At 50.3% G+C, this 13179-nt stretch overlaps 1 protein-coding gene across 2 annotated transcripts in view; it reads left to right on the forward strand.

Annotated features, from left to right (window-relative positions):
* Nucleotides 1-13179, forward strand: part of Fstl4 (follistatin like 4) — a 423065-nt gene that overhangs the window by 378992 nt on the left and 30894 nt on the right. For both annotated transcript variants that reach the window (XM_006991320.4, XM_076578356.1), the window contains one exon: nucleotides 3887-4007. In XM_006991320.4, the coding sequence (XP_006991382.1) occupies nucleotides 3887-4007 (121 nt within the window). The remainder of the gene's footprint in view (nucleotides 1-3886; nucleotides 4008-13179) is intronic.

Below are 13179 nucleotides of genomic sequence, written 5' to 3' on the forward strand. Positions count from 1 at the left end.
ACGCCTCACTCGGTGGCTTACTACCCATCCAATAAGTACCCCTGAATATGAAGGGCTGGACTCTGCTCTAGGGAAACAGCAGTGACCACAGAGTCCAAGCATCCCCTCCCCTCATGGAGCTCAATCTAGTGTGTTTCACTGGTGGTGGATGCAGTAACACAAAGAGAGGGAGGCAGGTGGCGCCTTGGGGTGGAGGTCAGATGAGAGGTGAGCACCCTTGGGGAAGATAGAGATAGACTGCAGCCTCCAAGGAGGAGGACAGCAAGTGAAAAGGTCTCGTAAGCAGTGGGAAGCCAGGGTGAGCAGCTGGGACGGGGCAGAGTGGAAGGAGATCGCTGAGCCTGGGGCAGCGCTGGCACCATCATCCAGGGCTGGGTGAGGATGTGCGCCATCTGGCGTTTGCTTGAAGAAGCTGTTCTGTGGGACGCTATGTGGGTGAGCAGGCTGCCTGGGAACAAAGGTAGCGGAGTCCCTGCTCCCCAGATGAGACCATAGAGGCTGGATACAATATGTCAGGATAGAGATGGTAAAAGAAATCAGATAGTTTCAAATAGATTCTACCAACTCACCCCGTGGGACTGGGTGTCTGTTATGTGTGGTTTATTTTTTTTTCCCAGAGGATAAAACAAGGTGATGTAAATCTGGAGATGTTCAAGTCCTTTGTATAAAATGACACAGCATTTGCATACGCTCCCCTAAACCATCTCTACATAATGTATGTGGTGTAACATGATATAGATGCTACGTAAATGTTACTTTGCTCTACTCTCCAGGGCTGTTGACAAGAAGAAAGTCTGCACAGGCACCACTTTTTTTTTTTTTCTGATGATTTTTCTCCTCTGGTTTGTTGAATCTCTAGATATAGAACACTGGCCGTCAGGAAGAGCTAGCCACATATTAGATTCTGACACAAGTAACCTCTCGAACCCTGTGTGCCAATGCTAATGGGGTACCACTCTCAGGTGACCCCTGGGGGTTTGACTTCCAACAGCCACCTCACCTGTGCTGTGACCCAGGCGACTAGCAACCCTGACAAGGTGGGGTCAAGGGGAAGGAGCCACGGGAGCCTGAGGTTACCCTCAAGGACGCTAACAGGGCTAAGGTGTGCAGAGTCAAGAAAAAGTCAAATGACCATGCACTCGACTCCCAGCAAGCTGCTCTAGTTCTGCACTTTGGGTTGCAGTCTGCCTGGATCTGACCGTGTGGAGCACTGGGCTTCCCTCCCTACACCTGTCCCCATAAGGATGAGCTACATGTCCCCCAGTGCGTGCCGCACGCACTCACGCACGCACGCACACACACACACGCACGCACGCACACACGCACGGCTGCTCCGGCTTCCCAGCCATCTTTCAGAGGCCTGCCATCCCACCGCTGGACTCCAAGCAAAACCTATTCTTCTCAACTCAGGAAACAGCTTAGACAGAATGTCATCCCAGCATTGACCAGCCATTAATTTCTGATCAGCAACTCAAGGGTGAGCCCTTACGGCTCTGCTATGACACAGGCTAAGTCAGCTATGTGCTGTGTGCTTTTATTACTGAGGCTTCCACGGAAGGGCAGGGACGGGCTCTTTTCAGCAAAGTGATGTTTCACAGACAGGTGCAGGGTTCCAGACTGCTTTAAGATGAGCGCATGGCGGGCCGTTTTTTTACTAATACTGAAAGCAGCACCCATGCTCACTATCAACCTTCCTGCCACAGCTTCGTGCCTTTCTCCATCCTTCATTGGGCTAATTTAGCCCAAAAGCATCTCCCCCCGCCCTTTGAAATATGAGCTCATGTAGCCCAGACTGGCCTTGCATGCACTACCTAGCTGAGGGTGACCTTGAACTCTTGATCCTCCCAACTCCACCTCTTACATGCTGGGATTACAGGTGTGTACCGTCACACCCTGCTTGTGTGCGCTAGGCATCAAACTCAGGCTCTGTGCATACCAGGCCAGCACTCTACCAACTGAGCCACATGCCCAGCCCCCAACATCTTTAAAGGGACCCATGTGGTTGTGATCAGGCCCTGGAGGTGTGAGCAAGGGAGAGTGCCATTGCTGCAGGGGCAGGAACAGGGCACTAAGGAGTGGCCCCCGAAGCTGCTCAGACATCCTGTGCATGGTAGCTGGTGGCCTTTAGTTCTTCCACCACAGTGCCTCTGTGGACAAAGGAAGCTCAGAGAAGACAAGAGAGAGAGCTCGGTGTTACTCTCAGGAAAAACAGTGCCCCAAGTGTGCACCGTGCATCCCATCCCAGAAAACATCTTTATGTGCATTCCTTTTTCTTGGGTATTGTTTCGGTTTGGTTTAGTTTGGTTTGGTTGGTTTGGTTGTTTGGTTTGGTCTGGTTTGTTTGGTTTGATTTGGTTTGGTTTAGTTTGGACAGAGCCTGTGCGCCTTAGTTTTTGCCAACTTGACACAAACTAGAGTCACCTGAGAAGAGAGACCCCGCTGAGGAATTGGCTCCATGTGATGGACCTGTAGGCAAGTCTGTGGGGCCTTTTCTTGATTAGTGACTGATGTAGGAAAGGCCAGACCACTGCAGGTGGCGGTACTCTTGGGAAGATGGCTGAGTAAGCCATGGTCTCTGCTTCTGGTCCTGTCTCGAGCTCCTGCCCTGGGTCCCCCTGATGCTGGATTATAGCCTGTGAGCTACAGTAAGCCCTTTCCTCCCCGAGTTGGTTTTGGTAAGTGTTTTATAGCGGCAAGAGAGTAAACTAGGACAGTTTCTCATATAGCCCAGGTTAGCCTCAAGCTCACAAGAATTCCTCATCCTCCTGCCTCCACCTCCCAAGTGCTGGAATTTGCAGGCATGTACCCCTACACTTGGCTTCCCATGCATTCTTTTGCTGGGTCCCCAATGCCCCCATTAGGCAGCCAGGGCACATGTTTTATCCACAGCTTATAGGTGGGGACTACAGGGCTTTTGGTCAATGGCAGAGCTGCAGCCGATTCTGGGTCTCCTGGGTATCTATGCCAGGTGTCCCCGTGTCTCCAACATACAACCCTGGGCAGCCATTTTTCTTACCCATAAGCTGAGGCCTTCAAGGTCTCAATAGTGCCAAGCCCCACATCCTTGGAGATGTCTGGTAGCAAAAGCCAGACCTACTGAGGGATTTCCACAGACAACTAAGAAATCTTGGGCCCTAACTTGTCGGCAGCAGGTGCCTGGAAGGGTCCAGCTTCATGAACAGCTCTGTAAGAAAGAATACAGCTGACCAGAGAGTTGCTGGTGCCCTGTGTTTGTTGGACCCCTTCCCTGTGTCCTGACTCAGGAAGAGCCATGCTAGGAGGCTGCAAGGACCACTAAGTCGAGCCACACTGGGTCACTTCCTGTGGAAACCCTGGGAATGGGCCCTTCTGTTTCTCTCTCAGGTCCCTGCCTTGTTTTGGTTTGTCCCATATTCCCACCGCTTCTGTCCCTCTTACCTTGGGTGACTCTGATCCCATAAGCTGCCTATACTCACTTGGAGATCTAGATGGAATCTGAACCAGGCTAGAGTCCATGGATGCCGTCAAACACAGCCACACTCATTCGCACGCATATCATCCTGGCTATTGTCTTGCTGTCATGTCAAAGCCAAGGAGTTTTGACAAAAACCGGAAGACTCTGGAGGCTGAAAAATCTACCATCTAGCCCTTTAAGAAAGTTTGTCCATCTTTGCTCTCACAAGGCCCTCCCTCGGGAATCAAGCCTTCCACCAGGTGAGCAAGATTCCTGTGAAACAAGCCAGCGTTCCCAGGAGCTACAGGGAATTTGATTGCAGAGTAGGAAAGATCACGGCCACGTGAAAGGAGGAGGCACCAGGGAGGGAGATGTTTTTCCTGGAAAACTCACTCACCAGCTGTCCAGTCTGCTCAACAGAAGTGAATCTCATCGTCACTCTTTTGCCCACAGGACTTCGGAGAGGATGAGTCCCTGTATATCACCAAGGTGACCACAATCCACATGGGCAACTACACCTGCCACGCGCTGGGCCACGAGCATCTGTTCCAGACCCACGTCCTGCAGGTGAATGGTTAGTAAATGGCTCCGTGCATGCTGTCCCCTCAAAGCACCCTCCATGCTGTGCTCCGAGCAAGCCTCATTCTCTCTTGCATTTTGTCTTGTTAAAGACATAAACAGCCCATCTGCTGTAATAAAGGGAATGGACTAGAAAGTGCTGGGTCTGGTTTACCCAAGGCTACCTCGGGTGAAAGGGATCCAAATGCTAGGGGAGGGAGCTTGGGGATGAGTCATGCAGGCAAGTCACCAGGGCTGCTGAGGCTCCAGTGGCCACTGGGAAGTACAGGGCAGGCATGGCCCCCAGGCAACCTAATACCTTGATCTCCAGATCTAGCAATTACAGAACCTGTGTCCAAGTCACCACTGCTCTTTCAGGTGACATGACACCACATCGTTGTGCATCTAGATGGCACTGTTTCTCTCAGCAGCCCTTCCCCACAGGGCTCCATGACCCTCCTCTCTGCCAGTGAGGATGGGCACGTTTGGAGGGATTGTTTTCACTGCCTCAGGTCCACACATTACCGGCCATCTTAAAGGCCAGGAGGAACCCCCTCCTGTCCACCCTCCTCCCCTGCCTAGCAGTTTTCCAAGCCAGAGTCTGAGTACATTTGTAGCCAGCCCTGGATGAGCACTGTGCATGGACTCTCAAGTGGATATGCTGTCACCCTCTTTATGGGTGGCTTCTAAGGAAAATCACTTACTGTCTGGGGCCATTTTGGAGTTAGCCTACCTCTATATCACACTGCTTGCCATCTCAGCCGGGCCCCACCCACCATCAAAACAAGCTCCAGTCTCCCTGAAGTCCTATCCTGGACCATCATATCAGAGGGATTAGCATCATCCCACCAAGGCCAGCTGTCTCTGATCAGGCCTGGTGCAGGCACTCAGGTATCCGGGAACAGTGAGGCAATTCAGCTCCCAGGTCCTCGGTGACAGCTGGTGATTGGGACTTCTCCCAGGAGAAAGTGAGCAAGATGTCACCAATGATGATATCATGAGACTCACCTTCACTGACCTCGAGGAGCCAGGGTGAGTGGCAAGCCATTTAGGGATGACTGGGCATCTTTAGCTCGCCCTGTGCTTACCTTGACAGAGTGTCCATGGGATTTTTATATTTGTGCATGTCCACGTAGTATCTTATTAGAATTTCCCTCAAGCTGGGATGTACCTTTGAAGTCTGGAGTTCTAGCTGGCAATTTAGCTCAGTTGGTAGAGTGTTCACCTAGCATGTACAAAACCCTGGTTTGGTCCCCAGCACCCCACAAACTGAGAGGGTGGCATGCAGGAGGTAGAGGTAGGAGAATCAGAAAGATATTGAAGGGCATCCTTGACTATATAATGAGTTTGGGGCCAGCCTGGGCTACATGAGACTCTGCCCATAAAAAAAAATATATGTATCTGGGTTTCACCAATCATAACCCATGTGTTCCTAGTTAGTTATACCTTAACAGGAACCCACCAAGAGATTTAGGAGTCAATCGGGGACTAGACTTCTGTGCAGCAGGCAGGTAGTAGGGGACACTCCTAGCAGGGACTGGTCCAGGTAGAACATGTGCTCTACAAAGAATGTCACCATTTGACTCTGGAAAGTGATGACCAGAGGCTGATGGTGCTTTGAATATTCAGTTGCAAAAGAGCCCTACTTTATGTTATAACCCCTCAGATCCTCAGGTAGGCTGCAGAAATACAATTATCTGGTATCCCAAAGCCTTCCATCCAGCCTCACTTGATAAGAGCCCAAGGAACAGGACTGGGGAGTTGAGTCAGTAGTCAAGAGTGCTCCCTGATCTTCCAGAGGATGTAAGTTCAATTCCCAGCATTCATATCTGGTGGCTCACAACCATCTGTAGCTCCAGAGGATCTAGTGCCCTCTTCTGGCCTCCACAGCTACCTACACTCACATTCACGTACCCAGTACCCACACACAGATGTACACTCACATACATAGAAATAAATCTTAAAACTTAAAGAGCCTAGAGCACAAGGAGAGAGCTAGGGCCTCTGTACCCTTTATCTCCTCTAAGACAAACATGAAGAGGATGAGACTCCTACACAACAGCTTGAAAACCTCCTAGATGTCTCCACCACTGGAGGAGGCTCTAAAGCCTCCACATCCTTCATATATAATATAGCAGGCCCCTGTGCTGAGACCTTCTGCCCCTGGGGACCTGGAAGGCTAAGCCTGGGCTCATGGTATGGATGGATTTAAGAGAGAGGTCGGCGGTGGTGGGTCACACCTTTAATCCCAGCACTCGGGAGGCAGAGGCAGGTGGATTTCTGTGAGTTCAAGGCCAGCCTAGGCTATAGAGTGAGTTCCAGGACAGGCTCCAAAGGTACACAGAGAAACCCTGTCTCGAAAAAACAAAAAAAAAATGGTCTGGAGAGATGGCTCAGAGGTTGAGAGCACTGACCACTCTTCCAGAGGTCCTGAGTTCAACTCCCAGCAACCACATGGTGGCTCACAACCATCCATAATGAGATCTGGTGCCCTTGTCTGGCCTGCAGACATACATGCAAGCAGAACACTGTATACATAATAAATAAATAATCTTAAAAAAGAACGAGGTCCCAGTACCATGGGCATTTCTAGGCTTAGACTGTCTCAAAAAGATGGGAAATGGGCTGCTTACCAGTGTCTTAACTACTTCTCTCGTTGATTGACAAACTGCCTGATGAAAAGGAACTCAAGAGATGGGGGTTCTATCTGGGCTCACAGTTTGAGGATGTGTCTCCATCACAGAGGAAAAAGCATGGCAGTGGGAATGTGAGGTGGCCGATCACAATCAAAAAGCAGAAAGAGAGGTGAATGGTGGTGCTCAGCTTACCTTCTCCTTTGTACTCAGTCTAGGACCCCCGACCATATAGGGTGATTCTAGGCATAGTTAGGGGGGGTCTTCCCACCTCGGGTTTTCTCACTGATTACATCTGTATGAGTGTGCCAAGGTGTGTCTCATAGTCAAGCTGATGATGAAGATGAACTATTACACCTGGCCTGGAAAGCCTTCTGAAGGAGAGGTGCATAGACCCATGCCCTAATTGTTGAGAGATTCAAGACTTCTCTACTAGCCAAAGGAAGGGCTGTTGATAGTGTGGGGAGAGTACACTGGGAAGCAGATCCCTTGTTTCTGACTTCATTGTGTGGCCTGCTGGATGGCTGGCCTGGTCCCACAGAGTTCTATATATAGCTCTTAGCGCTCATGAAGGTAGTTGGAGTGGCACTCTACACCCTCATGGGATCACCTCTAAAGCAGATCATACGATTGTCTCCCAAGGATACAACGAAATGGCCTGCTGACCCCAGAAAAAGGAAGTTTTCAAAGTTAAAGTTCTGTCAGACTTGGAAGGAACCAAGGTGCATCTATGTGGAAAGACATGGAAAATAGGGCATTCTGAAAGCCATAATTACAGTAGTGACATTTACTGAATACCTACTGTGTGCCACCCTTATCTTACAGACAAGATCACTGGGACTCTGAGAACTGGGTGACTTACCCTTACATCACACATACATATAATCAATAACTACAAACAGACCTTGACAACACCCAGGGCCAATGCGGGATAATGCTGGGATGCCATGAAGCTTCCCTAAGAGAATCTGGATGTGGGGTAGAGTAGGCAGTTGTCAGGCCTTTGTTGTGGTTCTCTGGACTGCTCACTTGGGGAAACAGAGGACAGGAGTCCTGCATCCTCTGGAGCCCTGCATTCTCTGTCCCCAAGTCTAGTGCACAGCTCAGAGCAGGTCGGAACCAGCCATTGAAAGAGACTTGGAGGAAAAAGCAGTGAGTGGAAGACTATTGGCCCCAGCAAGATGGGAGTTGGTAGAACACATGGCTGGGTGCCAGCCAGTTCCCCAGGGGACTCAGTGAGTCCTTACACTCAGTTACTTCTGATGGTGCAGGTTTCCAGGAAGGAGGACTGGGTCATGGTAGGAATCTTCCAGAAGGAGGGTATAAAGATTTTTGTGGGCTACGGCTTGCCGAAGGAGGGAGCTCTTGTGCAGGAGATTAGGAGGCTAGGAAGACCCTGCTGGTTCTCAGAGGGCTTTCTGACTCGCTAAAGAGTCTCAGGAGGCAGGAGGGGGAACATGGGCAATGATGCTGACCTATTCTTTTCACCATCCACCTCACTTGAGGGTATGAAAGATGGTCCTGAGCAGCTTGGGTGGAGTTTGGTTCAGCTGCCTAGCTGTGCTGGTGGAGGTCTGGTTTGGTTCCTTCCTGGCCTGGCAGGAAGATGTTAGGGAAATACATGGGATGCAGGAGGGGCAGACTTGGGGGAGGCTATGGTTTATCTTAAGCCATAGTTAGTCATAGTTGGTAGACACTGATGATCAAAGCTAGTGGCCCCTTTCAGGGCCTCCAGCCCATTATACAGATGAGAAAATGAAGACCCAGAAAAAAATGGCCCTTCAAAATATAGGTTGCTTCTCTCGAGAATCATCCTGCTCTCCAGTGGTTTGGTAGCAGAGTTGGGATCCCATACACAGACTGGGCTACCACCAACTTCTGGGATCCCCCCACTTCCGTGGCTGCCTGACCTAGCCGCTTAAAGGAACCCTTCCAGGAAGCTATACTACCTCGCACGAATTATTAGTATAACTTGCCCATAGCCCAGGCTTCCAGAAATGAGGCCCAAACACTGACATGATTTATAACTTCCTGCAAAGTCCCTGCATTGCTTTCATGGGCAGGAGCGAGAACTTGAGACATCCATGATTAATCCATTAAATTAAAAATACCTTCGACCTCCCCACAGTTCAGACAAGTAGTGATTCATCCCCAAAACACAATCATCATCTTCAAATCTGCTTATTACCCCAGCTTAGTGCTTTTGTGACTTTTTACGTAAGAACATGTTTATGCCGCCTAAACCTTGGCAGTGAGAGATGATTCCCAAAGAAAACGGGCCTTTGTGCTGTGGATACAAATGGGGTGTGGGTGGGTAGGTGGGTATGTGGAGGCCAGAGGTCAACTTCAGGATCATTCTTGAGGAACCACCCACCTTTTGAATTTTGAGAGAGTCTCACACTGGCCTGGAACTCGCCGAGTAGGCTGGCTGGCTGGCTAGCCAGAGAACCCCAAGGGCTGCCTAGCTTTCTCTTCCTCCTGGCTCCCTGGGATTGCAAGCACGGACCACCACAGCCAGCCTTTCCGCGTGGGCCCTATGGATGGAACTCGGCTGCATGTCCACAAGGCAAGGACACTGCCAACTGAGCTGTCTCCCCACCGCCTCGGGTGATCACAGGGAGGTTTTGCAATGTAAAAGAAACTGTGTTTGTCTAGGATCGCTTGGTTTCGTATTCTTTTTAATGTGCAAAAGATGAGGGGTTAGGTGTTGGGAGACGCATGGCCTGGGACACAAGAAAAACAGTTGTGTCCTTCCCACGCTACTGAGAGCTGGCATCTTTGTTTTGCTCCGACGGGGACCCATGTGGGTTCTTCACAGTCCACGGTTCTCCTCAGGTCCTCTCTGTCCTGGTAGACTCTACAGAGCTGGCACTGGATACAGCCAAAGCATGTGGCTGCGGGGATCAGAGCTGGGTGGCTGTAGGTCAGGTGCTCACTCAGAGCCTGGGCCTCACCCATTAGAGAACGGTTTGGTCTTCTAGGCAGGCACTGAGTTGCCCACCCAACTGAACTGTGATTTTTTTTTTAATTCCTCGTGCTAGTTTTATCCTCAGCAAATGGTCAGTTTTAAGCAAGACAGCTTCCTTGGCAATGCTGCTCGGTGCCAGGCTTTACCTCTTGTGTTGCAGCCCAGGATAGAACAGGAGCTGAGGAGACCAAGGAACCTCTGGTCCTGCCCCTACCCAGGTGCCCAGGATGGCCCACAGGGTCCATCTTCCCCCATCCTCCACTGCTGACGACCCAACTGTGCACTGGCATTCTGCTCTACACCAGCTACTCCGGGAAAACACTGAGGGGACCTGACCACTGGCTCATGGAGGATCATGGCAGTTTACTGTTCCCATGAGCCCAATTTCCTGAATGCAACTTATAGCCGTATGCCCTGCTTGTGTGTACACACACCCCAGAGCACTGTAGTACAGCCAGCCATTCTCTCACCTTCATCTCTGCTAGCCGCCTCAGTTTCCCTAACAGGGTTACCCTCTTGACTTCCTGCCATGGACTTGTTCCATTTGCTGAGAAATGGTCTTCTTCCCCAACCCCTTGCTTACTATACACCCCCCACCAATGCATGCAACAAATCAGCATGCTTTGGCATGCCACATCCTCATGGGGGCGTGGTAGTAAGCAAATGTGCTAAGGAAAAAATTTCTAGAAAACAGGAGTGAGGAGAATCAGAGGAAACGTATGTGATTTACATAGGATGGTAGGAGAAAGAGATGGCGAGGGTAGTGTTGATGAATGGTGGGGGGGAGGTCAAAGGTCACTCCCAGTGTTCTGACAAGGCGAGTCTGCCCTTTACTGAAATGAGAAAGTTTGTTTTAAGGGCAAGGGTCTGAGCTGAAGGATGCATTTCAGATGTGTCAGGAGTCAGGCGTCAAGTCTGTGGACGGGTTAGGCTCGCGGAGGGTGGAGACCCGCACGAACTCCAGCATCCAGAGCCGGGGCTGTGAGGGAAAGCCAGCTGAGCAGGTAAGAGGGAGGAAACCAGTGGGGACTAGGAAGGATGCCTAGGGCCAGGTGGAGACAGCAACTCACACATACACACACAAAAAAAAGTCACTCAGCTGTGTGGTGCAGTGCAGACAGGCCGGGGCAGTGATGAGGGATGCTGGGTCAGGACAGGTCTATGGAAATCACCATGGCCGGGAAAGAGCAGTTCCCACGGGGTGCCAGGTTCATGTGGCTGGAATGGCCGAGGGATGAAGGAGGAGGGAAGGGGGTGGATGGGGAAAGAAGTCAGGGGGAAGAGCAGCCTCTGTTTTTGGGGTGCTTTAGAGTTACTTCATTTTCTTTAACCTAGGAGAGAATGAACAGATTGTATGAGCTGGGGGGGGGGGATGGAAAAGGGTGAGGCGTGAGGGAGGGATGTTGGGGTGGATCCTGGAAGAGAAGGGGCAGGGTCTAGGGCTTGAGCAAAGCAGAACACAGCAGTCTTAAAACCCAGCATTGCTGTGTGAAGGACCAAGAACGACCAGGAAGTGAGACTCCTGCCCCACTGCCCAGCCCAGGGATAGAAAGAGAAGGCTTAAGCAGAGGCCCATAGTCCCAGCTATTCGGAAACAGAGGCAGGAGGATCAAATATTAAAGACCTGCCTGGGCTACAAAGTGCAGTCAAGCTGGGTAACAGTGAGACTCTATTCCCCACCTCCAAAAAAAGAGCTAAGGATGTAGGGCAGTGGTAGAGCACTTGCTTAGCATGTGTGAGCCCTAGGTTCTATCACACATGCACCGAATTAAGTGGGGGGGTGGGGGTGCTGAGTAGGAGTTGCCCCAGGAAGCTGCAAGAGAGGCGATGTCCTCAGGAGAAAGCCAGGTCTCCAGGGGAGAGGGACAAACAGGTAAAGGAACATCACTAGAGACTTTGTAGACGAGAGTATGAGTTCCAGATGGCAGAGGGAAAATGTAAGAGGGTGGGCCCAGCAGGACAACGTGACATGATGTCATTGTAGGGGACAAAGGACAAAAGCGCCTGGTGAATACCGCTCAGAGGTTTGAGGCAGGCTGGCAAGAAAGGGGCATTAGATGTGGGGGCAACAAGTCCTCTTCAGTCCTTCTCAGGATCCCCTCAAGGAGACCTCCAGACTGTCAGAAGACATGTGTATGCATCTGTAGAGTCCCATTCACCTCCCCTCCACCCACCCACACACACACCTATGAAGAACTTAGTGCCTTGAATTCAGGCATGTATTTTTGTTGGGTGAGTCATCCTGCACCCTTGACTTTCAGTCAGGCGTCCTTTTGTTCTAGAACACTGGCACATATTTTGGTTTAAATTTAGTCCCAAATTGGCTGGAAAAGCTCCCATCTCAGAGCAGTGCACACAGGCATGGGTGGGGGGAGGGGCAGAGGAGGGAAGGGGACGTGCATTACCTGTGTTCCGATAGATGATACCTGCTCAAGTGTGAAAACTTCAGTCTATACACACATTCCTGCCGGAGAGCAGAGCAGAGGCCAAGGCCAGTCTCCAGAGCTGGTACCGGCCACTGAGGGGACCAGTCCTATTGCTCAGGTCTCCAGTTTCCTGGACCAATTCTGCAACAATATGCAGCAGGCGCCACAGACATCTGGAGGTCGAGTCTTCTCTCCTGTAGGAGGAGGGAAGAATGAAGCTGCTAGGATCCGCTCCCCAAGGCTCCCCTGGGAGTGACCCTCAAATTGGCAACTGGTTTAGTCATCTTTCCCACACAGAAAGCTCCACCACGCAGCAAGGGACCGAGGCTCTTGCCACTGCGTGCATCATGCCTGACACTGCCCGATATGGAATTGACAGAGGCTTGTAAACATCAATCAAGGTCTTCAGTCAGGTGCTAGGTTCAAAGAGGAGGAGCCCCTCGGTCCCCCACGCAGTATTGTAACGCTCTGTGACATCTTGGTTTAGCAAAATGACAAGGAACAATGTCATTTCTCAGGTTCCTCAGCCATGCATTGAATTTTTTTTCCCTTTCTAGATAAACTCAGAATTATTTTTTGTCAAGCCCCAGTGGACTGGTTTTAATTGAAATTAGATTAAGTCTGTGGGTTAATTTGTCAGCTGTTTGTGGCAATGGGAGATCTTCCTAATCAATGACCTCCTTTGAATTGTTACTTTCTTATGCTGTCAGTAAGATTTTATAGTTTTCATCACTTGGGTCCAGTCTGTTTGTCTGGTCTGTGCCTGCTCTCTAGGTAAACTATTCGTTTTGTGTGTTTTGGTACTAGCTCTCTATTGTAGTCATGTGATCATTATCATCTTTTTTGCTTTGGCTCCTAGAATACAACTACCTAAAGCAACCATTGTTCTCTACTATATGGTACAATCTTAAATGTCTCTAAGAGACTGAAGAGATGGCTCAGTGGTTAAGAGGACTTACGTAAGGACCAAGGTTCCAGAACCCACAGCAGGTGGATCACAACCTCCTGTAATTCCAGTTCCCAGTGACCTGACGCTTTCTTCTGGCATCTGAGGGTATTACATGCACATACAGACAAACAGACACATACATTTAAATAAATACAAATTTAAATCTTTTTCATTTTGAAATGCCCCCACGGGTGTCTTGGACATTTGGTCCT

Source organism: Peromyscus maniculatus, chromosome 8, assembly GCF_049852395.1.
Source record: "Peromyscus maniculatus bairdii isolate BWxNUB_F1_BW_parent chromosome 8, HU_Pman_BW_mat_3.1, whole genome shotgun sequence".
NCBI lineage: Eukaryota > Metazoa > Chordata > Mammalia > Rodentia > Cricetidae > Peromyscus > Peromyscus maniculatus.